Source organism: Mirounga angustirostris, unplaced genomic scaffold, assembly GCF_029215605.1.
Source record: "Mirounga angustirostris isolate CCGP_5_RB_7025 unplaced genomic scaffold, mMirAng1.0.hap1 SCAF_8, whole genome shotgun sequence".
Classification (NCBI taxonomy): domain Eukaryota; kingdom Metazoa; phylum Chordata; class Mammalia; order Carnivora; family Phocidae; genus Mirounga; species Mirounga angustirostris.
This window is the reverse complement of record NW_026991716.1, coordinates 29,058,696-29,086,594: the sequence shown is the minus strand read 5'-3', so window position 1 is coordinate 29,086,594 and position 27,899 is coordinate 29,058,696. Positions and strand designations below refer to the sequence as shown.

Sequence of the window (27,899 nt, the reverse complement as noted above, 5' to 3'; positions counted from 1 at the left end):
AGTTCCCAGAAGGCCTTGAATTGGCCTCAGGTGCCCCATAGCCCAACCACGGGCTTCTATCAAATACTGCGTGTGAAATCGTAACAGGGTTTTTTCTGAACTTTGACCAGAATGTAATCCGTAAAGGGATGGTACCCTAAATAATGCTATCAAGGTTGTATATCTTGGTGTAATATTCATAATTCCACTGTTAGCTGGGCTTATGACCCGCGTAGTGCCTGACTATGCTTGGGAGGTGTTTGGCAAAAAAAAAAAAAAAAGGTTACTTAGTAGTGTCACCAGGCAGTAATAACTCTTGGGCCTCTGGGGGCTTACTTGGATCCCTAGTGCACATGGTGGCGTAACAGGTCTGGCATAAACAGAAGAGACATTTAGCCCCAGGTTTTCAAAAGGGGACGCTGCTCCAGGAGACATGAAGCAGCAAGGTAAAAGCAGTCGAGCAAAGGTGTCCTCCGCGCGTTCCCACTGTCCCCTTCCTGCTCGTTAGAGAAGCGAGGCCAAAACGGAGCCCGAGTCTTCTATCTGGCGACCCAGAAACCAGAAAGCACCCAGAGGCGGGAGAAGCCTAGGCGGGCCAGATTGGAAAGACAGCCGCTGCCAAGAGCCGTGAGGGTCAGACACTTCTTTCGTTACCTAAAAACAGGCGGGGGATGGAGAAGCCACACCTGGACCCAGGCGTGCCTCACCTTCGGCTCCCCGCTGAGCTGACGCCAGGATTGGCAGGAATTCTCCCCTGCAGCCCCCGGCTTAGGACAGCCACTGCCATTTCCGAAGCGGCTCTCGGGGGGAAAATGGCCAGAAAGCGCGTAGTGGCTCCTTTAAGGCTCCTCCTAGCCCTCCCTCCCCCGCCCACGTGACCCGGGGCGGCCGCGCGCCGGCTCGGCCCCCCGCGCAAGCGGCGATGGCGGCGGCGGCGGGAGCTGCAGCGGCGACGGCCGCCGAGGTGCGGAAGGGGAGGGGGAGAGGCGGGTGCATGCCCGCGCGCGCGCCCGGGGGAAGCGCGCGCCCGTGCAATGCTCCGGGGGTGCAACGGGGCCGGGGGGCCCGGACGGGACCTGCAGCAATCCGGAGGGCCAGCACCGGGGGCGGATGAGGGGACCAGGGGGTGGGAGGTGGGGGGAGTGGGCACGGAGGCGCGCGTGCAGCCGCCGGCTGCCCCCGAGTGGGCGGCGGGCGCCGGGGCCCCAGGAGCACGCGCGAGGGGCACGAGGGGCCGTCCACCGGGCTGGGGGGCAGCGGGCGCTGGAGGGGTTGGTGCCCGGGGTCCCCGCGGCCTGGGGGACAAAGGGGGAGCGGCGCGTGCAGCCGGGAGGAGGGGGCGGGGCCGGGGCGCAGAGGCCCCGCCCCCTCCCCCTCCTCTCTTCTCGGCCCCTGAGATGCGGGGTCTGCCGAGAGGGAGGGGGTTAATGCGGGCCCGGGGGAGGGGTCGTGCGGCCCCCCCGGGCAGCCGAGGCCGCGGAAGGGGGGGCCCCCATAGAGGAAGAGGTAGGCCCCGGAGCCTACTCTCTCTTCCCAGAGCCCAGGCGTCCTGGGCTCCCCAACTTCCTACTGGGCTGACCAGCCCTCCTATACCTTGTGTCCCCTGCCAGGGGGAGGCCCCTGCTGAGATGGGGGCGCTGGTGCTGGAGAAGGAGCCTAGAGGAGCCACGGAGAGAGGTGAGTGCAGTAGAAACGGGCCCAGTTGGACCTTCACCTCCCCCAACACAGGATTCCCTGAGACCTTAGCCCTAAACTTTTTATTTTCCCTTACAGTTCATGGTTCTTTGGGGGACACCCCTCGTAGTGAAGAGACCCTGCCCAAGGCCAGCCCTGACTCCCTGGAGCCTGCTGGCCCCTCATCCCCAGCCTCTGTCACAGTCACCGTGGGCGATGAGGGGGCTGACACCCCGGTGGGAGCCACACCACTCATTGGGGATGAACCTGAGAATCTCGAGGGAGATGGGGACCTCCATGGGGGTCGCATCCTGCTGGGTGAGAGGCTGGGGAGCCTGGAGGGGTGAGGTGGGGTATCCTCTGACCACTTTCCATCTTATCTTGCCTCTGTCTGCCTGCCTGCTTGTCTGTCTTCCAGGCCATGCCACAAAGTCATTCCCCTCTTCCCCCAGCAAGGGGGGTGCCTGTCCCAGCCGGGCCAAGATGTCAATGACAGGGGCTGGAAAATCACCCCCATCAGTCCAGAGTTTGGCTATGCGGCTGCTGAGTATGCCGGGGGCCCAGGGGGCAGCCACAGCAGGGCCTGAACCCCCTGTGGCCACACCCAGCCCAGAGGGGCAGCCCAAGGTCCACCGAGCCAGAAAAACCATGTCCAAACCAGGAAATGGGCAGGTGAGGATTGGGGGGGGAGGCATGGGGGTGGGGAGACCAGAGTAATCCACTGTGAACCCCTTGTGGACTTTTTTTTACAGTTTAGCTTCAGAGTTTTTCTCATCTATTCATGGCTCCACGTATTTACCTAGGGGCTACTGTGTGTCAAATTCTGGGCTGGGCTTAATCTGAACAAACAGACAAGTTCCTGTCTTCCTGGAGTTTACATTCTTGGGGAGAGGGAAATAGAAAAAACAAAGGTTCGAGAGTTAACGATGTAGACGTAGTAATTATTCTTATGATAATGACTGTCTAAGGAACTTCAAATTCTCTACCTCAAAGTAGGCCCCAAGGGAGCTTTTTCCTCCCTTTGAAACTGCTCCTACTTCCTTTTTCAAAGGGTTTCTAAGGGTTTTTACTGTGAATCCCTACAGGGAAGGAGGTGAAGGAAAGGACAAAAGCCCCAGAATTTCAGAAGCTTTATGACAATGTTTTTGGGGCTCCTGGTATCATTTTGTTCTGGATATGGTTTAGGCAGCTTTGGTCAAGGCATGAACCTTTGTTTTCTCATCTATAAAATGGGTAAAGAGGGTCTGCTTCTGAGTGCTTGAAGAGGTAAGTGTTAGGTGTGGGATGTGCTTAACACATCCTCTTGGGAGACAGGAGTTCTCGTCATTGCCACATTCTGGTTTATTGGGGCTTCAGATGGCATTTTTGAGGGTGTGGCTCACCCACCCCACCCTCATCCAGGGCTCCAGGCTAATCCAGGCAGAACTACAGATGTTCCCTGACCCTAAGTGTGCTCCCTCTTGGCCCCTAGCCCCCAGTCCCTGAGAAGCGGCCCCCTGAAGTGCAGCATTTCCGCATGAGTGATGACGTGCACTCGATGGGGAAGATGACCTCAGGTCAGTCCCACCCCCCACCCACCCGCCACTTGATAAGACCTGTCCTGAGGGTTTAAGGACAGGCCTTACTCCTTTTTCTCTCTCTCTCTCTTCTTCCAGAGGTGGCCAAAAGGAGGAAGCTGAACGCAGGAGGTGGCCTGGTAAGCCTGGAGAGGCAGAAAACAAGGCCTCTCCATCTTGGGGGTGGGGGGGGTCCCCAGGGGAAGTGGGAGGGGGGACTACCAGCAGCTTCCATTTTTCTGATCTTCTCCTAGTCAGAGGAGTTGGGTTCTACGCGGGGTTCGGGAGAAGTGACCGTGGAGAAAGGGGATCCAGGGTCCCTGGAGGAGTGGGAGACAGTGGTGGGGGACGACTTCAGCCTGTACTACGACTCCTATTCTGTGGATGAGCGTGTGGACTCTGACAGCAAGGTGAGGAGGAGCCAGCCTGCCTCCCTGCCAGCACCCACCTCGCCCAAGGCTCACTCTCCAGTCCTTCCTGCCCATGCCCACCCCCACCCCCCGGCTCTCTTTCCTTTTTACCTTGTGACACCCCCTAATTCACCACCCCATCCTCTCAATTTCCTCCCCATGTGTGCTCCGCCCCAGCCCATCCCCTTGCCCCTCCCCAAGGTGGTAACCGCCCTCCTGGACTTTGGGTTTAGCATCCCATTTTGTTGTTTATTTGTTGTTTGCTTATTTATTGTTTCGCTCTTGGTTTGGTTTTGTCTCATACGTGTTTGCTTATGCAGTATAATGCTGTTCTACCCGTATGCTTTTTATTTAACATGATATCATGAGAAATTTCAAATACGTAAAAAAACAAAGGGTGAGCTCTCACGAAGCCTCAGCCGGCTCCAGCAATTGTCAGTACACAGCGGCTCTTGACTCAGCTCTTCCTCCCCCAGCCTGCCCACCTCCAGGACCGTTGTAAAGTAGCCATCACATCATTTTATCTGGAACTGTTTCCATATGTATCTCTAAACATGAGGCCTCTTCCTGTGTTTTAATATCACGGCTTCACTGTGTTCACAACCTCGGAAATGTCCCGGTGACTCCTTAAAACCATCACCCGGCTACCAGGGTTCACGATGCCTCTGTGGTTTCGTAAATGGGGTTTTGTTTGTCCAGATTCAAAAGCGCTCCATCCACTGGTTTGATTGACATTTGCCTTAGGTCTCTCTTGATGCATGGGTGCCCGTGCCGTGGCTTTGAAAAAGAAGTTTTTCTTGTCATTTATTTGTTGGAGGAACCAGGTCACTTGTAATACAGAATTCCTCAAATTTAGGTATTTGCTGATTGGGTGGGGACTGACATGTTCCTCCCTGCCCAATGTTTCTTGTAAACTAGATCTAGAAGCAACGATCAGCTTCGGGTGATTTGGGGTTTGTTTTGTTTTGTTTTGTTTTTAATGGTGAGAAGATTGATAGCTAGTATGCATGCTTCCTGTTGCATGACATCAGGAGGCATAGAGCATCTCATCTTTTTATTAGTCCTATTTAAGATTGGTCCGTGGATTTCCGGAATGTCAACTTCATCCTCATTGTAAAGTTCCTCATGAGCTTTTCAACTAGTGTTTTGAGCAGCCGTGGATAGTCTTGTCTATGTGTGAACTTCATAAATAGTATTAAACTATATGCTTGTTTTCTGGAACTTTCTTTTCCTTATTCTGTTGCCAAGATTCGCACACATTGTTGTAAGTGAGATTTTGACAGCTAACATTCAGCACCCTTTCTCTCTTTTCCTGTCCATGCTCACCTCCTGCAGGGAGCCATCCTGGGATTGTAGTCGTAGCTCTTTATCCTGCTTCATTGTCTGAGTCTTGGGGGTTGGATATGTCCTGCCCTGCCTGTCTCCCAATTCCCCCCAAGAGAGGGCTGTGGCCTGGAGGTTGCTGTTTCCTCAAGCCTGCCTTTCCTCTCTCCCAGTCTGAGGTTGAAGCTCTGGCTGAACAACTGAGTGAGGAAGAAGAAGAAGAGGAGGAGGAGGAAGAGGAAGAAGAAGAAGAGGAGGAGGAAGAGGAGGAAGAAGAAGAGGAGGACGAGGAGTCAGGCAATCAGTCTGACAGGGTAAGGGCTGGAGGCTAGCATCCCAAGGAGTGGGGGACTGTGGGGCCGGAGGTCTGAGTCCTCAGAGGGGAGGAGGGGTCGTGGGCTGGGGGCCAGGCTCTCTAGTTCTTCCTCCATCCCAGAGTGGCTCCAGTGGCCGGCGCAAAGCCAAGAAGAAATGGCGGAAGGACAGCCCATGGGTGAAGCCGTCCAGGAAACGGCGGAAGCGCGAGCCTCCCCGGGCCAAGGAGCCACGAGGTGAGGAGGCTCCTCTGCTTTTGGGTCCCCTCCTCCAGCCCCCCTCCCGGCCCCCAGAGAGCGTACACTAACACATGCCCACACATGTGCTCATGCACGTACACCCGCATGTACCCACGCGTCCGGGCACCTGTGAGCTCGCGCTCTCACTCTCTCTGTCTCTGTGTCAGGAGTGAATGGTGTGGGCTCCTCAGGCCCCAGTGAGTACATGGAGGTCCCTCTGGGGTCCCTGGAGCTGCCCAGCGAGGGGACCCTCTCCCCCAACCACGCTGGTAATTGCCAATTGCTGGGACGGCGAGCCGCTAGGGGGCACCCTCTGGGCTGGAGGGAACGGGGAGGAGGGGGACCCCGCTGGAGCCGAGGTGTCCGTCCATGGCCAGGCTTTGGGAGTTCTAGAGCACAGAGGGGAAGGCATGGCAGGGGTGAGAGGCCGCACCAGGGGTCCCTGTGGGTGATGGGGATGGCCTCCCTCAGCTCCCTTTTTCCTCCGTCCAAGGGGTCTCCAATGACACATCTTCCCTGGAGACGGAGCGGGGCTTTGAGGAGTTGCCGCTCTGCAGCTGCCGCATGGAGGCTCCCAAGATCGACCGCATCAGTGAGAGAGCTGGCCACAAGTGCATGGCCACAGAGAGTGTGGATGGAGAGGTGGGCCTGAGGACCGGTAGGAGAGGTGCCGGCGGTGGGGACGCGGCTCCAGGCCGCAGCCTCACCCGCTCCCTGCCCGTTCACACCGCCACAGCTGTCAGGCTGCAATGCCGCCATCCTCAAGCGGGAGACCATGAGGCCGTCGAGCCGCGTGGCGCTCATGGTGCTCTGTGAGACCCACCGTGCCCGCATGGTCAAGCACCACTGCTGCCCAGGCTGTGGCTACTTCTGTACAGCGGTGAGCGACCGGTGGGGCGGACAGGCCGCTGTGCCCCACAGGGGAGGGCTCTCCCGGAGCCTGACCGCCTTGTTCCCCAGGGCACCTTCCTGGAGTGCCACCCCGACTTCCGTGTGGCCCACCGCTTCCACAAGGCCTGTGTGTCCCAGCTGAACGGCATGGTCTTCTGTCCCCACTGTGGGGAGGATGCATCTGAGGCCCAGGAGGTGACCATCCCCCGGGGGGATGGGGTGACCCCACCAGCTGGCACTGCAGCCCCTGCCCCCCCACCCCTGGCTCAGGATGCCCCCGGGAGAGCAGACACTTCCCAGCCCAGGTACTGGCCTCCCCCTTCCCAACTGTCCGTTCCCTGCCCAGCGCCACTGCTTGTAGACATCAGCACCTTCTCCCTCAGTGCCCGGATGCGAGGGCATGGGGAGCCCCGGCGCCCACCCTGCGACCCTCTGGCTGACACCATCGACAGCTCGGGGCCCTCCTTGACCCTTCCCAACGGGGGCTGCCTGTCAGCTGTGGGGCTGCCCCCGGGGCCCGGCCGTGAGGCCCTGGAGAAAGCCCTGGTCATCCAGGAGTCCGAGAGGTGAATGAGGGGTTGCTCTCGGGCAGGGCGGCTGGGGCTGGGGCTGGGAGGTGGGTCCGCAGGTGCTGAGGGGGATGCTCCTTCTGAGGAGCCCACCCCTCTCCCTCACCGTGGCAGGCGGAAGAAACTCCGTTTCCACCCCCGGCAGTTGTACCTATCAGTGAAGCAGGGGGAGCTGCAGAAGGTGATCCTGATGCTATGTGAGTATTCCGCTCACTCATTTGTTCCGTGAACCTTGCTGGAACAGCAGTCACCCACCAGACGCTGGGTTCAGGGCCGGGAGCAGTGAAGGTCATCGTCCTTCTCTAAGTCACTTAGCGGGGAGGGGGAGACAGACACACAGATAACCTGTGATGATGGGGACAGTGGTGACAACGAGCACATAGGTGCTGGGGACGGTGCTGTTCACTTCAGCCTTCCCAGTGGAAGCTCGCAGAGGTTAACTACATTGCCTAGGAGGGGGCCCTGACATAGCCTTCCCGGAGGAGGTCCCACCTGCCTCCCCCCCGCCCCACCCCCCCAGCTCACTTACCACTTGTTCCTCCCTCTTCCGGTGTGGCGGGCTCTCCCCGCAGTGGACAACCTGGACCCCAACTTCCAGAGCGATCAGCAGAGCAAGCGCACACCCCTGCACGCGGCTGCCCAGAAGGGCTCCGTGGAGATCTGCCACGTGCTGCTGCAGGTCAGCCCAGGCCCGGCCCTCGCACCCCCTCCCGCGCCCAGCCCTTCTGCGGCGCCAGCCCACGTGCGCCCTCCTTGCAGGCGGGAGCCAACATCAACGCGGTAGACAAGCAGCAGCGGACGCCGCTGATGGAGGCCGTGGTGAACAACCACCTGGAGGTAGCCCGCTACATGGTGCAGCGTGGCGGCTGCGTGTACAGCAAGGTGTGCCGGCAGGCCAGCCGGGGCGCGGGCCACAGGCCGGGTCTGACGTGCCGGCAGGGCACTCATCTGCCCGCATTTCCCTCAGGAGGAGGACGGCTCCACCTGCCTCCACCATGCAGCCAAAATTGGGAACTTGGAGATGGTCAGCCTGCTGCTCAGCACGGGACAGGTGGACGTCAACGCCCAGGTCAGCGGCCTGGCTGCCTGCCCAGCCCCCTTCCTCCGGGTCCTGGGCTCAGCTTCGGGCTCCGGGCCCCCTTTCGGCCTCCACGGACCTCTGACCCTTTCCCTGAATCTCAGCCCTGTTCCGGTCTGTCCCCATCTCTTTCTCCCTCCTCGTTTGTATTATTTACTTTTCTTTTTTTTTGCTTCTTTCTATCAGTTTCCAGAACGATGAGTTGCTGCCTTAATCTCTAGAAATGTGCAGGGATGTATGTGGTTGGCTCCATAGCTCAGGGCTTAGAGCACTGGTCTCGTAGAAACGTGCAGTGATGCTCTTTATTACCTCTTAGTTTGTCGTATGTAGGGTGTGTTTCGGCCTATTACAGTCCCTCTTCAATCTGAATTGTTCCGTTGTTTGTCCAGGAGGAGCCCTTCAACTAGGCTCCTGTGGCTTTTGATACGACCCAGCAACTTCTGAGAGCATCTTTACCTTTTTAGCAAGTTTCCTGCACCAGGCTCAATCTGCCATTTCTCTAAGAGACTGGTTCCTTTAAATGGGAAATATTTTTTAGAGACTGCAGTCTGGGTGTTTAGGAGCGGTTTTGCTGTTGGGTCATCGTACTCTAGGACTTTTGAGTGGAAAGACCTAGGAAAGGTGTGTTTTTTAGAAAGAGAAATTATTCCACAACTTTGAGTAGTAGACGCTATTAGTCCCGTTTCACAGATTGGGAAACTGAGACCCAGAGAGGTGAAGAGACTTAACCCAGGGTCCCACACCATGTGAGTGGTGGAGCTGAGACTCATGCTTGGAGTCTAGCTCTGGAGCCTATGCTCTAGACCACACGCTGCTTTGGTAAGCAGGGCCAGCTGCTGGGCGGACCCGGGCGGACCCCGGGCCCCGGGCCCCTCACCCTCCTCCCTCTCTCCCCACCCACAGGACAGTGGGGGGTGGACGCCCATCATCTGGGCCGCAGAGCACAAGCACATTGAGGTGATCCGCATGCTGCTGACCCGGGGTGCCGACGTCACGCTCACAGACAACGTGAGAGTTTGGCAGGGGTTGGGGGAGGTGGGGGCTGCTCTGGCCCTCTCTGAGCTGGGTTCAAGGGCTCACGGCTTGGGCACACCCCCGCCCTTCCCACCTGCATAGGAGGAAAACATCTGCCTGCACTGGGCTTCCTTCACCGGCAGTGCGGCCATCGCCGAGGTCCTCCTCAATGCCCGCTGCGACCTCCATGCTGTCAACTACCACGGGGACACGCCCCTGCACATCGCGGCACGGGAGAGCTACCACGACTGCGTGCTGTGAGCCCCTGCCCGCCCCACAGCCTGGCACCCCAACGCCGGCTCGCGGCCCCGGGCCCCACAGGCTTCCTGTCCCCTCCCAGGTTGTTCCTGTCACGCGGGGCGAACCCGGAACTACGCAACAAGGAAGGGGACACGGCATGGGACCTGACTCCCGAGCGCTCCGATGTGTGGTTTGCGCTGCAGCTCAACCGCAAGCTTCGGCTGGGAGTGGGAAATCGGGCCGTCCGCACTGAGAAGATTATCTGCCGGTGAGCCCAGGGCCCTCTGCACCCGGAACAGCCTTCTGCCCCCTCCCCAAGCCCTGTTGAACCCTCAGAACATCCCTCGGACCCTCCCCAGGCTCGTTGAATCCCCAGAGCCAACCCCCAACCAGGATGCCAGATACAGTAAATGAGAATAGAGCTAAATGAGGATTTCAGAGGAGCCGCACGTTTTTTAGTGTTAAGAGGGTCCCATGCAGTAGTGGGAACATATCTATAGTAAAAAAATTTCTTAGTTATCTGAAATCCAGTTTTCATGGGGTGTCCTGCAGTTTATTTGGCAACCTTCCTCCCCCTGCCCCCCCACCCAGAACCACTCCCTTCCGTCCCACGGCCCCAGGAACCTCTCAGGCCTCTCCTTGCACCTAGTGGACCCCCGCACCCCCTCCTTTAGTGCCCCCAGCCCCATCTCCCTTCTGTCAGGGATGTGGCTCGGGGCTATGAGAACGTGCCTATTCCCTGTGTCAACGGCGTGGACGGGGAGCCCTGCCCTGAGGATTACAAGTACATCTCGGAGAACTGTGAGACATCTACCATGAACATCGACCGTAACATCACCCACTTGCAAGTGAGTGGGGGGTCCTGCGCCCTCTCAGAGGGACATCCAGGGCTACCAGGGACAGTGGGCAAGTCGTGGGCCAATAGGGGAGCGGGGCCGAGAGGGAACTCGAGTGTGGGCTTCCATCTGGGAAAGGGTCCCTTTTTTAGGCCACATGAAGGTGTATGGGCTCACGGTAGCCCCGGGACACCCCTGTCAGCAACATCTTGATTCCCCCTCACACTGGGACCATCAGCACCCACTGTCCTAAAATAATGATCTCAGAGGAAGGCCAGTGGCTGTGGGTCAGGGAGCGCTGGTTGCTGAGGGGACAAGGCCGCTTCTGAGGGCCGAGCTAACCCCTGCCCCCTGCCCCAGCACTGCACTTGCGTGGATGACTGTTCCAGTTCCAACTGCCTCTGCGGCCAGCTCAGCATTCGCTGCTGGTACGACAAGGTGCGTGCGCTCGCCCCGCTCGCCGCCGCCGGGATGCAAACCAGCGGCCCGCTGGGGTTCCTGGTCTCTGAGCTCGGCTCGCGTGGCCTCCCCCAGCCCATCCTCCCCGGCTGTGGGGTTGGGAGCCGCAGCAGGCACCACGTGGAAACCACTCGTCCTTCCCTCCCTCGACCCCAGGATGGGCGGCTGCTCCAGGAATTTAACAAGATCGAGCCCCCACTGATCTTCGAGTGTAACCAGGCATGCTCCTGCTGGAGAAACTGCAAGAACCGGGTGGTGCAGAGCGGCATCAAGTGAGGCCCCCCTGCAGCCCGCCCTCAGCCCGCCTCACCCCCGCGCCCTTCCACCTAACAGCAGCCTCTCTCCCGCCCCCCAGAGTGCGACTGCAGCTCTACCGAACAGCCAAGATGGGCTGGGGGGTCCGTGCCCTGCAGACCATCCCCCAGGGGACCTTCATCTGCGAGTGAGTAGGGGTCGGGTGCTGGGTGCCCACCCGCCACTGACTCTCCAATCTCCCTCTGCTCTCCTCCCTGACGGGCCCCACCCCTTCTCACCGCACCTCCCTGGCCAGACTGCACCTGCCCCCAGCCTGCCCAGACCGCAGAGCCTCCTGCCACCACCACCACATCGCCCCTTCCCTGCCTTTCCAAGCTGGGAGACAGACCTGGGTCTGAGCCGCACTCTGCCGCTGAGCGTCCTCGGCCAAGTTCTTAACCTCTCTGAGCCTCATTTCTCTGCTCTGCAAAATGGAGGTGATAAGACAACCTTTCCATCCACCTCCACTTTCTTTTCCCAGCATCTGTCACCCCCCTGTCCCCTGCCCGGCTCCTCCCCCATGGCTTGCAGACTTCATCTAGGCTTCCTTTGGCCCCATTACCCTATTTAAGGGACCATCCATTTTTTTTTTTTCTTTTTTTTTTAAGATTTTATTTATTTATTTGAGAGAGAGAAAACAAGTGGGGTGGGGGCAGAGGGAGAAGCAGGCTCCCCACTGAGCAGGGAGCCCGATGCAGGGCTTGATGTGGAACTCAATCCCAGGACTCTGGGATCATGACTTGAGCCGAAGGCAGATGCTTAACTGGGCCACCTTGGCACCCCCATTTCCTCTTTATTGGGTCATCTCTTCCTGCTCTGCAGGAAGCCTGCTTCTCCCTCTCCCACTCCCCCTGCTGTGTTCCTGTTCTCGCTATCTCTGTCTCTCTGTCAAATAAATAAATAAAAACCTTAAAAACCTAAATCTAAAAAAAAAAGAATAATTATTGGGTCATCTCTTGACTTGGTTCAAATGGCCCCTTCCTCCTGGACCTTGAGTTCCCCACCACGGGCTCACTGCTCATCCCGGCCGGAATCGGCCTCTGCCCTCACCCTTCGGCTGATGCCGCCTCTCGACAGCCTGCCCCCGCCCTGGGTCTTGGTCCTCGTTCCGGTGTCTGCTACCCGCCTTGCTCTGGCTCCCTCAGCGCTGTCCTCACCTGGACCCGCCCTTCCTTCCTCTTCACCACCTTTCCTTCCTCTGCTTTCTCAGGGTGGCTGTCCTTGTCCCCAGCGCCTTCCCAGAATCCCTCTTGGCCCCTGTGGCTCCACGCATTCTTGCAGGCCTGCCGTCCCGCCTGTCCTGCAGCCTGGCCTCGCCAGCATGGGCTCCTAGTACACTAAGCCTGCACGGATTGCCCCACCCAAACCAGCTGCCCACAGATACGGGTCCCCTTCGCCACAGGGGTTTGGCGTCTCCCTGCTCACTGATTGTTCCTCCGGCTCAGCTCAGGCCCTGCCCACCGGCCCCCAGCGTCCCCCACATATGCCAGTCCTGCCTGTTGTTCCAGCTGTCCAGCAGAGACCCCAGCTGGCTGCAGGAGGCCCTGTGTGTCCCCTCCCGTGTTGGTATCCCCTGTTCTTCCTCCTGCTCCTCACTCCGGCGGGGAGCTGCCCACCTCCCCCAGCCCGTGATGCCTGACGTCCGCTGTCCGGGCCCGCTCTGCCCTGGCTGCCCACCCCAGCCATGCAGATCTGTGGGATCCGTGGACGTGGAGCGGGGCAGCTGACAGATCGTGAAGGAGGATTCCGCGGGGTTGTGAGGAGGGACAGGGCCTGGAGCTGCCTCCCGATAACCCCCGCTCACCTTCAGAACCGCCACTTCCTGCCCTACAGGTATGTCGGGGAGCTGATCTCTGATGCCGAGGCTGATGTGAGAGAGGATGATTCCTACCTCTTCGACTTAGACAACAAGGTGAGCAGGAGACCCCTCTGTGCCTTGCAGCCAGGCAGCAGATGGAAACGTGGGAGGAGGGACTGGGGGTCCGTCCGTGGGTGGGGAGGTTGGCCAGGCAAGCAGGGTAGTGGGGGATGTGAAGTGCTGCCCTGCCCGCAGGATGGAGAGGTGTACTGCATCGATGCCCGTTACTATGGCAACATCAGCCGCTTCATCAACCACCTGTGTGACCCCAACATCATCCCCGTCCGGGTCTTCATGCTGCACCAAGACCTGCGCTTTCCACGCATTGCCTTCTTCAGTTCCCGAGACATCCGGACTGGGGAGGAGCTGGGGTGAGGTGTCTCTGGGGTGTGCCCGGGGCGTGGGAGATGCAGCGAGCCCGGGACCAGGTGCCGGAGGCTGGAGAGTGCCTGGGGTCTGGCATGGATTAGAGCCAAGCCTCTCAAGACAGTATGAATGGAGTCCTGGGCCTCGCAGATTTTGATTCAGTAGACTTGGGATGGAGCCCAGGATTCTGCACGTCTGACGAGCGCGCAGGCAGGGCTAGTGCGGCGGGTCCGTGCGCAGAGAAGGGCTGGGCGCCTGTCGGAGACCGTTGAGGGTGGGTGCTTTGGGGCAGGCCTGGGCTGCTGGCTCTGGATCCCGTAGCCTCCTGTCCTCCTCCGACAGGTTTGACTACGGTGACCGCTTCTGGGACATCAAAAGCAAATACTTCACATGTCAGTGTGGCTCTGAGAAATGCAAGCACTCCGCCGAGGCCATCGCCCTGGAACAGAGCCGCCTGGCGCGCCTAGACCCCCACCCCGAGCTGCTGCCCGAGCTCAGCTCCCTGCCCCCCGTCAATCCCTGAGAGCAGACCACACACGAATCCCACCCCCGGGTGGCCGCCCGCCAGCAGCCCCGTCGGCCACTTGCTGCTCACAGCCCACACCTTGGGGCGCTGCCATCTTCTCTCCCCTCCCCCTTCACACATTCCTTGGCCCGAGACCCCAGCCAGGCCCTGGAGGTCTGACAGCCCCTCTCTCCCAGAGCTGGTTCCTCCCTGGGAGGGTTAACTTCAGGGCTGGCCACTCCCTGTTCCCCATCCTCAGCTGAAGTTCGATGAATTGAAATTGGGCCTCTATGCCAGCTGGTATCCTTTGTTCTCAATAAATACTGGGTTTGGTAATAAACTGTCTTGATGATTGTTGGGGGGCCGGGGGCTTGGTCAGGGAGGAAACACACACAGCTAGAAGGAATGTGGGTCCAAGGGACCGAGCAGGATGGGAAGCAGGCTGGACAGGTGTGGCTGGTGTGGACAGCCACCCAAGGGGAGGGGAGGGTTGTGGGGAGACCACTGTGGACAGGGTCCAGTCAAGGGCTAAAAGGCAAATCTCAACACTTCATCTTCGGCAGGAGAGTGTAGGTGTGAGTGAACCACAGCTGAAGTAATTTGCAAAAACAGGAAGGATTTCCTTAAAGCCTGCCCTGGTCCATGGAGCCCGTGGCAAGCAGGCAAGCAGCCCTGAGCCGGTCCCAGGCTCGGCCTTCCAGGCCTCCAGCAGGGCACTGCCCTGGTGGAGTTGAGAAGGAGGAACCAGAGTGTGTCGGGACCACAGGCGGAGGTGGGGCTGTGACGTGTGGGAGGGCGGGGCGGGCGGCAGGTGAGTCGCTAGGTCTCCCTGGCTCCAATCACTCTGGAGACTGAACCATGGGGGGAAAACAGGACGGGGATGAGGCCTATGGTGAGTCTGAGGGCAAGGCTGGGGCAGAGGCCCAGGACCCTCGGAGGGAGGGGAGGCCAGGCTGGGCCTGCTCTCGGGGAGCGATGGCTGGGGCTGGCCCCAGGGAGAGGGGCTGAGGGGAGTCCTGAGTCCCTGAAGGGAGGGTGTGGAAAGAGCTGATGGAAGGAAGTAGAGTCAGGGTCCTGGGAGGAGGATTGGGTTCAGGGTCTGGGGGCCTTTGCCAGGGAGACTTTGGAGAGTGAAGCTGGGGAGCTGGGGCTGGAATCTGGGTCCCTCAGGGCAGGGCCCTGGGAAGCAAAGCCTGAATGGAAGAAGGCAGGGTCAGCGTCCTGAGCAGGAGGATGGGGCTCAGGGGCCGGGAGGGTCTATGTGCTGCAGAGCCCATGAAGGGTGAGGCTGGGGTCTGGGCCCCTGTCAGGAGGAACAGCTGGGGTCCCTGTAAGGAAGAGGAGTTTCAGTCTGGACCCTGGGTCTCTGAGGGAAAAACGGTGCTAGAAGTCTGCTTCCCAGGGTCTCTGAGCAGTGACAGCAGGAGTGGGGTGTGTTTGGGGGTCCTGTGAGGCGTTAGGGCTGTGGGCCTCTGTGGAGAGGGGGCCGGGTCCTGCCTCTGGGGTCTCTGTCAGGAGGGGAAGACTTCTCAGGGTACTATGAAAGATAGGGGCAGGGGCTTCACAAGGGCTTCCTGTGAAGGGTAAGGCAAGGGGAGAGGGAGCAGGGAGCCTATCTGCAGAATCTCCGTGAGGACGCAGGGCCAGGAGCCTGTCCCAGAGACCCCTAGGATTAGGGGTGGGGTGTTCTGAGACAAGAGGGAACTGGGACACCAGCCTCTGGGCTCCCTGTGAAGCAGTAAGGGCCACAGGCCTGCCTGCAGGGTCCCTTGGGGCTTAGAGGTCTGAGCTCCTGGTCTGAAGGGGAGGGAATCCCAAGGGAGGGGCCTCCCAGAGGCAAAGCTTGGGTTCCTAAGCAGGCTAGGACAAGGAACAGTAAGGCCTCCCCAGCAGACTTCCTGGAACAGCTTTGGGTCAATCATTGATCTCATGTGTGAGAGCCATGGAGGGACAGAGTCCAGAACACCTAAGGAGAAGGAATCTCACCCCTTCCCACACTCTTGCCCAACCCTCTGCCCTCCCTGCTCTGTGCCAACACAGGACCCTAGCTGCCTGGCCCCACCTCCTCCCTGTGTGTACTCAGGGAGGACCAGGAACAGGACATGGCCACAATCTAAACCGACCACAGTCTCAACCACCCGGCTCAGGTGTCACCCTGACTGCTCACCCAGAGACTGGCAGTGGCCTGGGGTCCCTTTGGGTGGGGAGGCCTTACAGGGGCCCCTCCCTGCCCAGGTCCTGCAGGAGTTAATGCCTTTGGCTCCAGTCTCTTTCTCTGCGGCCTTGGGCCAGAGGGTGGAGGTAGGACCTGGGGCAGCTGTGGGGAGGGGCTGTGACCTCCCTGAGGTGCTCTAGATTTGTGCCCACCCTGGCCTGGGCACAGGGAGGGGAGAGGGATAAGGACTGGGGTGGGAGAGCCACTGGGGTGGCTTGACTCAGAGTCCCACATCCCAGCCAGGGGGAGACACAGGAGAAATGGGCCAGGATGGGGGCAGGAGGCGAAGGCTATTTCCCTGGCTGCCAGCCTTGAGGTGTGAGCTGGAAACAACCTGTTAAGGCCCCCTTTTCCCCTCCCTCCAAAGCCAACTTGGTGGAGTTCACGGTGAGCAGTGAAGCTGCTGCCCATGCCTTAATCCTACCTCTCCTGCTCTCCAACTTCTCCCACCAGCTCTGCCCCTGTCCATCTCCCCCTGAACTCCTGAGGTCCAGGGAGGATCCTGGGCCAGGGTAGGATCACACTGCAAGGAAGGATGTGGGAGGGACAGGACATGGGAAGAGACATCCACTCAGGCTTCACTCTCCCTACTCCTCCCCGTGCCCTCAGGGAAGCCAGCCAAATATGACCCCACCTTCCGAGGTCCCATCAGGAACAGGTAAGTTCTGGGCACCTGCCCAACTAGGGGGTGGGGGTCTTCGTTTTGCATTGTATTTGCTGAAATATTGGTAATAAGTTTATAAAAAAGAAAACTCCTGCCCCAGGAAAGTGGTGCCCTTGGGTGAACTCTTCTGTCTGGGGCAGGCACAAGGGGCCTTCTGGGGTGCTGGTGAGGTTCTGTTTCTTGACCTGGAAGCTGGCTACACGGGTGTGTGCTGTTTGGGAAAATTCATCCAGTGGGGCACTTAGGAGTTGTTTACTTTTCTGGGTCATACTTCAGAAGTTTACTCACCCAAAAAACAGTTATTTGGGGTTTTTTTTGTCATCTCCCCCACACACACCTTCCTGAGGACAAATGGAAACAAGCGCTTCTTATTTATTCCCTGGTGCATTGTGAGAAAAAGGTTTTCTTAGAAAAATAAAATAAAACCTACCGGCACACCTTCTCCAGCATCCCCCGACTCTCCAACCCGTGACTCCTCCAAACCATGCGCCCCGCCTCCCCCTCCAAAGCCTCCCCCCACTTCTCTCCCAGGAGCTGCACAGACATCATCTGCTGTGTCCTCTTCCTTGTCTTCATTCTGGGTTACATCGTGGTGGGGATCGTGGGTGAGTTTCCAGCGGGCGCGGTGCTGGGGCGGTGGTGGGAGGCGGGGAGAGCAAAGACCATCCCCGAGGCTGCTCCCCATCCCCCAAGTCCCACTCTCTGGTGATTCAACTCTCCATCTGCTTCCAGCTTGGGTGTACGGAGACCCCCGGCAAGTCCTCTACCCCAGGAACTCTACCGGTGCCTACTGCGGGGTAGGGGCTAATGAGTGAGTACAAAGGCAGGAAGAGGGGCAGATCGGGACGCCTAGTGGGCTCAGTCATTAAGCGTCTGCCTTCGGCTCAGGTCATGATCCCGGGGTCCTGGGATTGAGCCCCACGTTGGGCTCCCTGCTCAGCGGGAAGCCTGCTTCTCCCTCTGCCCGTTGTTCCCCCTGCTTGTGCGCTCGCTCTCTGACAAATAAGTAAATAAAATCTTAAAAAAAAAAAAAAAGAGGGGCAGGCTCCCCAGCATGGTTCCAACACTCAGGCTCCAGATCCTTCCTCTGTTGCCCCCCGCCCGGGGGCCAAAGCCTCCCTGAGTTTCCTCAGGCGAGGCCACATTGAGCAGCCTCCATTTCTGAGCAGCTGGCTTCTGATGCCCTCCGAAAATGGGAGGCAGAGCCATGGTTAAGTGCATGGGTTTTAAAGTTCAGAATTTGGCGTTTGACTCCCCAACTGGGCTAAGTCAGTTCTGGTCGTATGGCCTTGGGCAAGGTAGTCAACCTCTCTGAGCTTTTGATTTCTTAATCTGAAACTCAGGGGGGATCCCTGAAACCATGCCATCAGTTCCGCCAGCAGGAAACTTTCAGTAAATAATAAAACCTTCCCAATGACATGGCGTTTACTACGTTCCAGGCAGATGGTGTACTTTGCACACACACACTCATTGAAACCCTACGAAGCAGGTCCTCTTACCTTACACCTGATGGGATTGAGGCAGTGGGCAGTTAAGTGACTTGCTCAAGGTCGTAAAACTCTTAGCCATTTGGTAGCAGCTTCGATGCTCAGTTACTCTGGGAAGTCTTCCGGGTGCCTCCTGTATCTTCCCAGCTGAACTGAGCTTCCTAAGGCCAGGAGCTGAGTGGTGTGCATCAGGGTATGGGCCCCACACACACTTCCACTGGGCCCACTGTATTCTTGAGCCAGGGCCCCGGCAGTCCTCCCCTTTCCCCACACCTGACCAGGTCCTGATGCCCACACTTCCTTCCCTCCCGCAGAGATAAACCGTATCTTCTGTACTTCAACATCTTCAGCTGCATTCTGGCCACCAACGTCATCGTGGTCGCTGAGAACGGCCTGCAGTGTCCCACACCCCAGGTCAGAGCCGAGGACCCACCTCTGCCCCGGTTGCCCCCAGGGTCCAGGTACCAGCCCCTCAGCACTCTCTCTGCCCCCAGGTGTGTGTGTCCTCCTGCCCCAAGGATGCATGGACGGTGGAAGCCAAGCAGCTCTCGCAGAAGGTTGGGGAGGTCTTCTACATGGCAGACAGGAACTTTTGCCTGCCAGGGGTGCCCTGGGATATGGTGAGAGCCACCTCCAGTGTCATCCCTGTGGCCAAGGAGGAGTCACCTGGGTGGGGGGACGGGGAGTTGGGTAGGTGACTATGGTGGGGGTGGGGGTGGGGGTGGTGCGGGGGGCTCCCTCCTTCATCCTGCTCTGTCTGTGTGTCTGTATGTCCTCCCCCAACCCCCAGCCAGTGACCCAAAGCCTGCAGCAGGAGCTCTGCCCCGGATTCCTCCTCCCTTCCACTCCAGGTGAGAAGCTGCATTCCTTCCTCGGGCAGCATCTAGTCCTGTATTCTTATTGCTCAAATGAGGAAACCAAGCCCAGAGAGAGTAAAGTCATGCAGCTTGTCTGGCCGAACTGGAATTAGCACCGGGTCTTCATTTTGCTCTCTGCATCTTGACCCTACCGTCTTGTGCACCTGCTGGGCACAGGCACCCAGGCGAGTCACAGGGCAGATGAAACTGCTCCCGGTTCGAGCTACATTTTAGGTGCAGAGATCAGAGATGTTGGCAAAGACACTGCATGAGCATCCCACAGAAACACAGCTGGGCAAATGTACCCACACACGTTAATGTCTGTGCACTGGGAGCAGACTGGATGTCCAGCCAGACTCACAAGCAAATGTGGCTGGGTACTGGGCTCGCAGTTGACTTTCTAATTTTTTCTATATGTTCTTCTTTCCAATAGTCAATGGTATTTTTTTTTCCCGCCCCCCCGTCAATGGTATTTTTAATAGGAAAAAATTTTTAATTATAGCATGAGAAAACAGCCAATTCTCAAATAAGTACAATAAAAAGATCTCAAGTGAATGCTCCAAACTCAGATCCAGATTCCAGCACTTTCCAGCTGTGTGGTCTTGGGCCAATTACTCAACCTCTCTGAGATTTGTTTCCTCATCTTTAGAATGTAAATGCCAAAGCCAGCTTGCCTGGCAAAGTCGTTGGAAGGGTGGAGATAAAGGATTCTGTAGGCACATAATAGGTGCTGAAGGAGTTGGGGAAGGGGTGAGAAGGCTTCCTGGAGGAGGTGACATGGAGATGGAGCTGAACAGGGAGTAATGGATGGGATTTCTGGAGGGAGAACACTCAGAGAGAGGCTCAGGGAGAGCAGAAGTAGAGGTGAGGGGAAAGTGGGCTGAGCTCCGATGGTGGGGCCTTGAAGCCTGGCCAGGGAGCGTGGGCACTCCAGGGCAGAGCTGCTGGAAGTGTCTGAGCAGCAGAATGCTCTAGAGCCCGGGAATGAGGAGGCATGGTCTCCCTGACTCTTGGGCAGAGGGGGGTTGAAGGGTGGAGTATAAGGGTGGGTGGAGGGTGGAATGTAAGAGTCAGGCCAGAGGAAATGCGGGTCTCCACCTGGCAGAGACAAGGACGGGAGGAAGTGGTCCTGAGAGACCGGGAAAGAAGCTGGCTGGGGCCCCGCGGGGCAGGAACTCCCTCTTGGCTATGGAGTCAAGAGCAGCTCTCTGGGTGGGGAGGGGGGGCAAAGCCCATCTCTCCTGCCTTCCCTAAGGCCACTCGGGTGCTGGGTGGAGGCCAGAGGCTTTCAAGGCAAAGCTCTGGGCCTGCCCACCCAGGAGCCCCGGTTTTCTCCCCCCAGCTCTGGGGCGTTGTCTTCCGCTGGCGAACAGCACTCCACCCGAACTCCCAGGGATCCCCAGCAACACCTCCATCTCCCACGGGATCAGGTGGGCATCCTCCTGCCCCCACACCTCTGTCCCGTACCCCTTCCCCCGCCAAGAGCCCCATCTGACTCTGCCCCCCCACCCCGCCGAAGCGGTGTTCTTGACAGCCTCAGTGCCCGTGACATCACTGTGAAGATTTTCGAAGATGTTGCCCAGTCCTGGCATTGGATTCTTGTGTGAGTCCCTGGTCCCCCTACTCTCTCCTTCCCTGCTGCCCTCCCTCCCCCTCCTCTGGCTCCTAGCCCAATGTCTGAAGCAGAAACTTTGGACAGAGGAGGAGGAGCCCGGAGCTCAGAACTGACCCCACACCCAACAAGATTTGTAAGAGAAAGGGGATCTAACCTGGGGACATGGGGAGTGTGAGGCATTCGGGAGCCTCGGAAAGGGAGAAGATTTAGGGGCCCAGGGATGACTCTCAACTACTTCACCCTGCCTGCAGCACCCTAGGTGTGGCTCTGGTCCTGAGCCTGCTGTTTATCCTGCTTCTGCGCCTGGTGGCCGGGCCGCTGGTGCTGGTGCTGATCCTCGGGGTGCTGGGCGTGCTGGCATACGGCATCTACCACTGCTGGGAGGAGTACCGAGTGCTGCGGGACAAGGGTGCCTCCATCAACCAGCTGGGCATCACCACCAACCTCGGCGCCTACCGCAACGTTCAGGAGACCTGGCTGGCTGCCTGTGAGTGCCCTGCCCGCTGCCGGACCACCAGCCGCCCAGGGGCTGGCCCGGCCCTTGCCGAGCCCCGGCCCTGACACAGGCCCCTCTGCTCCCTGTCCGCCCCCAGTGATCGTGCTGGCTGTGCTTGAAGGCATCCTGCTGTTGCTGCTGATCTTCCTGCGGCAGCGGATCTGCATCGCCATCGCCCTCCTGAAGGAGGCCAGCAAGTCAGAACCTGTCTGGGAGGGAGATGGGGCAGAGGACAGGGGTGCAGGCATGGCATGGCAGTGCTGGGAAGGTGGCGGGGAGCCCCGGAAGAGAAGGACAGAGTTACGCAGTGGTTAACACTGCCGCGTGACTCAGTTTGTCTGAGACTCGGTTTACCTACCTGTGAAATGGGGACAATAATAGTTTTTTTTTTTTTTTTTAAAGATTTTACTTATTTATTTGAGAGAGAGCAAGGAAGAGAGAGCATAAGCAGGGGGAGTGGCAGGCAGAGGGAGAGGGAGAAGCAGGCTTCCCGCCAAGCAGGGAGCCTGATGCGGGACTCTATCCCAGGACCCTGGGATCATGACCTGAGCCAAAGGCAGACACTCAACCGACTGAGCTGCCCAGGTGCCCGGGGGGTGGGGGCCAATAATAGTTCCTACTTCAGGGGTGCCTGGGTGGCTCAGTTGGTTAAGCGACTGCCTTCGGCTCAGGTCATGATCCTGGAATCCCGGGATCGAGTCCCGCATCGGGCTCCCTGCTCAGTGGGGAGTCTGCTTCTCCCTCTGACCCTCCCCCCCCATGTGTTCTCTCTCTCTCTCTCATTCTCGCTCTCTCAAATGAATAAATAAATAAATAAATCTTAAAAAAAAAAATAGTTCCCTCTTCGTAGGGTTGTCATGAGGATTAAATGAGTTAGTGTCTTGTCAGGTTCCCAGAACAGGAAGCAGGCTCTCCATGAGGAGCGGGCAGAAAGGTGGCTGCCGTGGTGGTGGCTGAGGGGTGGGATGGCAGGAGCCCAGGCTTGTTCCCACCCCGGTCCTACCTGCCGAGCCCGTCAGGAGACCGGACTTTGAGGACTCTGCTCCCTTATCCTCCCTGAAGCTGCCCCAGGTGGCTCCTCTGCTACTCTGATTTCCTCTAAGGGTCCCTTGAGCCTGGTTTATTCAATTCCGTTCATTCAGTGAGCACCTACTGTGTGCCCAGCCTGGGGGACAGAGCAGGCCCTGGCAAGGGCAGCAGTGGGGACCTTATCAGGGTCAGCCCCAGGACAGGATGATGGGTGGGCGCTGGGGCCCGGGGCCATACTGATGGACTACTCTTACCTCCCTACAGGGCTGTGGGGCAGATGATGTCTACCCTGTTCTACCCTCTGGTCACCTTTGTCCTCCTGCTCATCTGCATTGTCTATTGGACCATGACTGCCCTGTATCCTTTGGCCACATGGCCAAGGCCCTTCTGAGGGGGGGTCGGTGGCGGGGTTGGGGGGGCGGCGGGGAAGGGGCAGTATTTACCTGTACAATGCCTTAGTGCAATGGGAAGAAGGTGCCCCTTTCTCCGGGCAGACACAGGCCCGCCCCTGGACAGAGTTGAAAGACTGAGCCCAGGCTGATTTCCAACCCTTTCTGCAGTGAACAACCTGCGCAAGTGCCTGGGAAGGTGTCCCTGAGGAACGTACCCGTGGAGACCCCCATGTGACTATGCCTTCTTCCTTGACTCCCCTCTGGGTACCTGGCCACATCCGGGCAACCCCAATATGTCCTCTGGGTGCCCAACGCCAGCTTGCCCGGCTGTGAAAAAGTGCAAATGAATACATCGTGCGACCCCATGGTGAGGGGATTTGGGGTGGACATGGTGGTGGGCACCAGCAGGGCTGAGGTGACCTTAGGGGCCAGCTGGTCCAAATCCCTCATTGTGCAGCAGAGACTGAGGACCAGAGAGAAAAAGGAGTTCCCTCAAGGTCACATGACAGGCCCCCAGTAGAGCCAGAAAGGGGGCCAGTAGTGGACTCTGGATCCAGTATGCCTCCCCCTCAGCCACCCCTACTCAAAGAAGGAAACTGAGGCTGGAGGAGGCGTGTGGCTCTGGGAAAGCGGGGTCGGCCCTTCCCACCCTCCCCTGAACTGGCCTCTGCCAGGAGGACTGTTAGCCACTTGGGCCTCCAGTCTCAGTCCATTCATCTGTAAAATGGAGACAATCATAATACCTGTCCCTCGGAGTGGCTGAGAAGATTGAATGACATCAGGCACGTAAAGTGCTTTGTACAATGTCTGGCACCTGATAAGAGCTGATAACTGTAGATGGGTTTTGTTTCATTTTAAAGCCTTTTTCCTGGGAACAAAGTGCCTTAGGCAATAGGCAGGTGGGGCTGAGTGGGGGGGGGCGGGGAAGAGAAGCCGCTTCCCCACACTCTGCCCTCTGGGGTTCCCAGAAAGTGCATGGGACTGCAGGGGATTTGCTGTCTTCAGAGCTTTCGTGGGGCCACCTCTTGGAAGCTGGGATGGGGCTTTGCTCCCAGGCATTAGCCCACTCTACAACAGGAGAGGGAGGGAGGTTGGTTTACATTTAGGGAGGACCCACCCTGTGCCAAGCACTAGGTATGCAAAGCTCCAAATGACCTGGTTCTCGCTTCCAGCTTGTTCAGGATCTAGCAGTGGAGACTGCTAGAAACCCACAGTTACAAAGTGGAAAGTAGTTATTTTCCTATTAAAAAATTTTGAGGGCGCCTGGGTGGCTCAGTTGGTTAAGCAACTGCCTTCGGCTCAGGTCATGATCCTGGAGTCCAGGGATCGAGTCCCGCATCGGGCTCCCTGCTCAGCGAGGAGCCTGCTTCTCCCTCTGACCCTCCCCCCTCTCATGTACTCTCTCTCATTCTCGCTCTCTCAAATAAATAAATCTTTAAAAAAAAATTTTTTTGAAGACACACAGCAATTTCAGCAATTCTTAAGATTTTTGTTACATTTGCTGGAAAGGGTTGTTGGGTTTTTTTGATTTTTGTTTTACTTCTGTGTTTTTTACTTTTTATTGTGGAAATTTTCAAACCCACACAAACTCTCACCTTCCCACTGTCCTTGTTTCATCCATCTCCACTCCCCTACCCCCCACAATCCTTTTTCCTGGAGTTTTTTAAGGTAAATTCTGGACATATGTGCCAGTTCACCCGTAAACACATCAGGATGGATCTCGACAGATAAGCACTTTTTACTTTTTTTTTTTTTAAATAATCTCTACCCCCAACGTGAGGCTCAGACTCAACTCTAAGATCAAGAGTCGCACGCTCTACAGATTGAGCCAGCCAGGTGCCCTGACAGATAAGGACTTTAAAAAGCATAACCAAAGGGGCGCCTGGGTGGCTCAGTCGGTTGAGCATCTGACTCTTGATTTCTGCTCAGATCATGATCTCAGGGCGATGACCTCAGGGTCATGGGATTGAGGCCTGGGGCAGGCCCCCTGCTCAGTGGGGAGTCTGCTTCAGATTCTCTCCCTCTCCCTCTGCTCCTCTCCCTGCTCTCTCTCTCTAGAAAGAAATCTTAAAAAGAAAAAAACACACAACCAAAAAAATAAAAAATAAAATAAATTTAAAAATAAATAAAAAGCCTAACCACTATACCATTATCACACCCAACAAGATTAACAATAATTCCTTAATACCATCTAATATTCCCAGTGTGTTCATTTTTGCTAGCAAGCATTTTGGTTGAAGTTGCAGAGGCTGTCTTTTTGGGGTTTTTTTAAGATTTTATTTATTTGACAGAGCACAAGCAGAGGGAGAGAGAGGGAGAAGCAGACTCCTTGCTGAGCAAGGAGCCTGATGCGGGACTCAATTCCAGGACCCTGGGATCATGACCCGGGCCGAAGGCAGCCGCTTAACCGACTGAGCCACCCAGGCGTCCCTGCAGAGGCTGTCTTAGAGGGGATTGCTGATTGAGCGCCAGGGAGAGAGCTAGGTGCTGGTCACGCTGCCTTCACACCATTCAGGCTTGGCCCACGCAGCCTGGGACCTCTTGTGCCCATATGGAGACTGAAGGAAAGCTAATTACTCTCACACACTAGGCAATCTGAACCCAACTAGAACCTGGAGAAGGATCTCCTGGAACGAAATGGCTTCCCCAACTCAGGGAGGCCGCTACTTCCCTCCCTCTACTCGGAGTGGCAGGAGTTGGCTGGGAATGACCGTACTCTGTCACCCCCAGGCCCAGCCCGTGAACTCCTCATGCCCAGGGCTGGGGTGCGTCTTCCAGAGCTACTCATCCACAGGCCTGGTTCAGCGTTCTCTCTTCAATTTGCAAATCTACGGGGTCCTGGGTCTGTTCTGGACCATCAACTGGGTACTGGCCCTGGGCCAGTGTGTCCTGGCTGGGGCCTTTGCCTCCTTCTACTGGGCCTTCCACAAGCCCCGGGACATCCCCACCTTCCCCCTGAGCTCTGCCTTCATCCGCACACTCCGGTAAGCCTGGGGCCGGGGGCTGGGAATTGTGAGCCTGGGAGTCTCAGGGGCCCTGGAGCTGCCTCTGACTGCCTGGCCCCTCTGCAGTTACCACACTGGGTCGCTGGCCTTTGGAGCCCTCATCCTGACCCTTGTGCAGATAGCCCGAGTCATTCTGGAGTACACTGACAGCAAACTGAGAGGTGAGCAGCTGGCCCCTTGGGGTGGGGCTGTCAGGGCACAGTGACCAAACATGAGCGACCCCTTTCTCCCAGGAGCCCAGAACCCTGTGGCCCGCTGCATCATGTGCTGCTTTAAGTGCTGCCTCTGGTGTCTGGAGAAGTTTATCAAGTTCCTAAACCGCAATGCCTACATCATGGTGAGCCCCGCTGCACGAGCAGCCCCTTGTTCTGGGGTCCCTGGGCTCAGGCCCCTGCCCTGGTCCAGGTAAGCTCCACACAGGTGACTCTGACCTTTCGACCCCACTCAGATCGCCATCTACGGGAAGAATTTCTGTGTCTCCGCCAAAAATGCTTTCATGCTGCTCATGCGGAACATTGTCAGGTCAGGCTCTCCCCCACCCCCAGGATCTCCTACCCAAGGCCGGCTTTGTGGGCATGCGGTGCTCAGCAGGGCCTCGAGCTTGGTTGAATGTTCTGCTGCCTTCATCTTGAAGTGTGAACGATTTTCATTTTGCATCTGTCACAGCAACTTATATAGCCAATCCAGTTCCTAGCCCTGCCAGGCCCCCTCATGCCCGACCCACCCCAACTTCCCATACAGGGTGGTCGTTCTGGATAAAGTCACAGACTTGCTGCTGCTCTTCGGGAAGCTGCTGGTGGTTGGAGGTGTCGGTAAGGGCCAGGGCTGGGAGTTACGCGGACGGAGGGCAGGGGCAGAGGGCAGCCGAGGTGACCTCAGAGGAGTGATGACACTGACCTCCAGACCTCTCCCCCAGGGGTCCTGTCCTTCTTTTTCTTCACCGGTCGCATCCAGGGGCTGGGTAGAGACTTTGAGAACCCCTTCCTCAACTATTACTGGCTGCCCATCATGGTGAGTGACTCCCCGGCTCTGCCTCACTGTCCAACCCCCTGAAGGAACTCTAACATGCCCTGGATCTTCCAGATCTCCATCCTGGGGGCCTATGTCATTGCCAGCGGCTTCTTCAGCGTTTTTGGCATGTGTGTGGACACACTCTTCCTCTGTTTCTGTGAGTGACAGCCCCTCCCACTCCCCCCAAATTTCAAGGTACCAGATTGTTTAGGGTTTTTTGGAGACTTGGGACTTCTAGAAACAGCAGCTTTGTGAGCTAAAGGAGCCAAACTCAGAGGAAGCCTCTTCTGCCATCCTCAAGCCAGGGGCTTGCGGAAGAAAAGAGGAAGTGAGCTGCCAGGCTGGCAGGGTCTCCCAAGAAAGAGCATTCCGGGGCAGAGGCCTCTGGTATCTCTCCGTAGAAAATCGAAGGTAGAACGGCCACAAGAGACTTCCCAGCAGGTGGCTGTAGTGAGTGGGGATTAGCTCACCCTCCTATGACCATTGAACAACCCCATTTTTTCCCGATAAATACAGTAAGTACTGTAAACGTATTCTTTTCCTTAGGATTGTCTTAACATTTTCTCTTCCTTAGCTTATTTTATTGTAAGAATACAGTATACAGTACATATAACATACAAAATACGTGTTAACTGACTGTTACCAGTAAGGCTTTGGGTCAACAGTAGGCTATAAAATTCGGGTGGAAAAAAAGCAATAGGCCGATTGTTGATTGCGTGGGGGGTCAGCGCCCCTAATCCCTGTGTCGTTCAAGAGTCAGCTCTACATCCATTCAGGGTTTAGTATGCACTGCAGTCTGCAGTACGCGGTTGACATGCATTTCTGTTCTTAAGCTCTAGCACGCTATGAACTACAGTATTACTGACCCCACTTTACCAAGAAACCGAGATTACATATAGGTTACCAAAACTGCCCAAAAGAACAGCCCGTGGTGGTGCAGCCTGAAACCAGGCAGCTAGTCTCGTCTTCCCCTATCTTCCCGGGGAGTGGGGTAGCTCCCGAGGGTCCACTCTAACGGTCTCTGTTGCGGCTCAGTGGAAGACCTGGAGAGGAACGACGGCTCCCTGGACCGGCCCTACTACATGCCCAAATCCCTTCTGAAGATCCTAGGCAGGAAAAACGAGGCGTTCCCAGGGGACAAGAAGAAGAAAAAGAAGTGAGAGACGCGGCCCTGATCCAGGGCTGCACCCCTCCTGTACAGCCTCCCAGCCTCACCCCGCCTTCCAGATCTCGATTTTGTAGTTAAAAAAAATTATTAAAGGTTGATACTTTGTTTTCTCAAAAAGTCCGGGACTTTTATTTCCTCCATGACGAATTGCAGCTTTTTTTCCGCCGCCTGGCTCTTTAAAATAGGCCCCGCCCCCTCTAACACGCCCCAGGAGCCATGGCCAATCAAAAGGTTCCTGCGGAGTGATGTCAGCCCTTCTTCATCCCAGCCAATAAGCTTCTAGTCCGGGTCACAAGTTCCGAGGCTTCAAAAGGAGCCAATTGGAAGGCCCGGTTCCGGTCATGTGAGGAGTCT

At 57.4% G+C, this 27,899-nt stretch overlaps 2 protein-coding genes across 7 annotated transcripts; both read left to right on the top strand.

Annotated features, from left to right (window-relative positions):
- The first annotated feature begins 811 nt into the window (after positions 1–811).
- Positions 812–13,959, top strand: EHMT2 (euchromatic histone lysine methyltransferase 2). 6 transcript variants are annotated; one of them, XM_045866604.3, is made up of 28 exons: positions 812–943; positions 1,590–1,656; positions 1,753–1,971; positions 2,072–2,325; positions 3,125–3,209; positions 3,309–3,349; positions 3,464–3,619; positions 5,116–5,256; positions 5,379–5,493; positions 5,664–5,765; positions 5,990–6,138; positions 6,233–6,376; positions 6,457–6,692; positions 6,771–6,953; positions 7,071–7,153; positions 7,529–7,635; positions 7,716–7,838; positions 7,924–8,025; positions 8,938–9,042; positions 9,151–9,305; positions 9,389–9,556; positions 9,992–10,136; positions 10,485–10,562; positions 10,740–10,855; positions 10,939–11,025; positions 12,711–12,789; positions 12,931–13,106; positions 13,444–13,958. In XM_045866604.3, exons 1-28 carry the CDS (start codon positions 902–904, stop codon positions 13,622–13,624), a joined length of 3,639 nt encoding a protein of 1,212 aa, XP_045722560.2. In that variant the 5' UTR covers positions 812–901; the 3' UTR covers positions 13,625–13,958. The 6 variants fall into 6 exon arrangements, with proteins under 6 accessions (XP_045722560.2, XP_064453470.1, XP_045722561.2 ...); XM_064597400.1 differs by lacking the exon at positions 5,664–5,765 and having other exon boundaries at positions 13,444–13,959; XM_045866605.3 differs by lacking the exon at positions 10,485–10,562 and having other exon boundaries at positions 13,444–13,959.
- A 1,693-nt stretch (positions 13,960–15,652) lies between these two features.
- SLC44A4 (solute carrier family 44 member 4) lies at positions 15,653–27,817 on the top strand. The gene is made up of 19 exons (XM_064597427.1): positions 15,653–17,090; positions 17,218–17,296; positions 18,287–18,386; positions 18,467–18,592; positions 18,763–18,823; positions 20,172–20,259; positions 20,349–20,432; positions 20,696–20,931; positions 21,038–21,137; positions 22,234–22,326; positions 22,626–22,728; positions 25,092–25,345; positions 25,433–25,527; positions 25,600–25,703; positions 25,815–25,888; positions 26,108–26,178; positions 26,283–26,377; positions 26,450–26,534; positions 27,413–27,817. Exons 1-19 carry the CDS (start codon positions 16,970–16,972, stop codon positions 27,535–27,537), a joined length of 2,094 nt encoding a protein of 697 aa, XP_064453497.1. The 5' UTR covers positions 15,653–16,969; the 3' UTR covers positions 27,538–27,817.
- Positions 27,818–27,899: the final 82 nt, after the last annotated feature.

Bases quoted from the DNA above. Each gene is read 5' to 3' on its own strand.
- EHMT2 (XM_045866602.3), top strand. From the start codon at position 1,377: ATGCGGGGTCTGCCGAGAGGGAGGGGGTTAATGCGGGCCCGGGGGAGG. The intron at 2,326-3,124 runs GTGAGGATTGGG...CTTGGCCCCTAG, and splicing joins CCAAACCAGGAAATGGGCAG to CCCCCAGTCCCTGAGAAGCG. The intron at 6,377-6,456 runs GTGAGCGACCGG...CTTGTTCCCCAG, and splicing joins GTGGCTACTTCTGTACAGCG to GGCACCTTCCTGGAGTGCCA.
- SLC44A4 (XM_064597427.1), top strand. From the start codon at position 16,970: ATGCGCCCCGCCTCCCCCTCCAAAGCCTCCCCCCACTTCTCTCCCAGG. The intron at 18,593-18,762 runs GTGAGAGCCACC...CCCAACCCCCAG, and splicing joins CAGGGGTGCCCTGGGATATG to CCAGTGACCCAAAGCCTGCA. The intron at 21,138-22,233 runs GTCAGAACCTGT...ACCTCCCTACAG, and splicing joins CTCCTGAAGGAGGCCAGCAA to GGCTGTGGGGCAGATGATGT.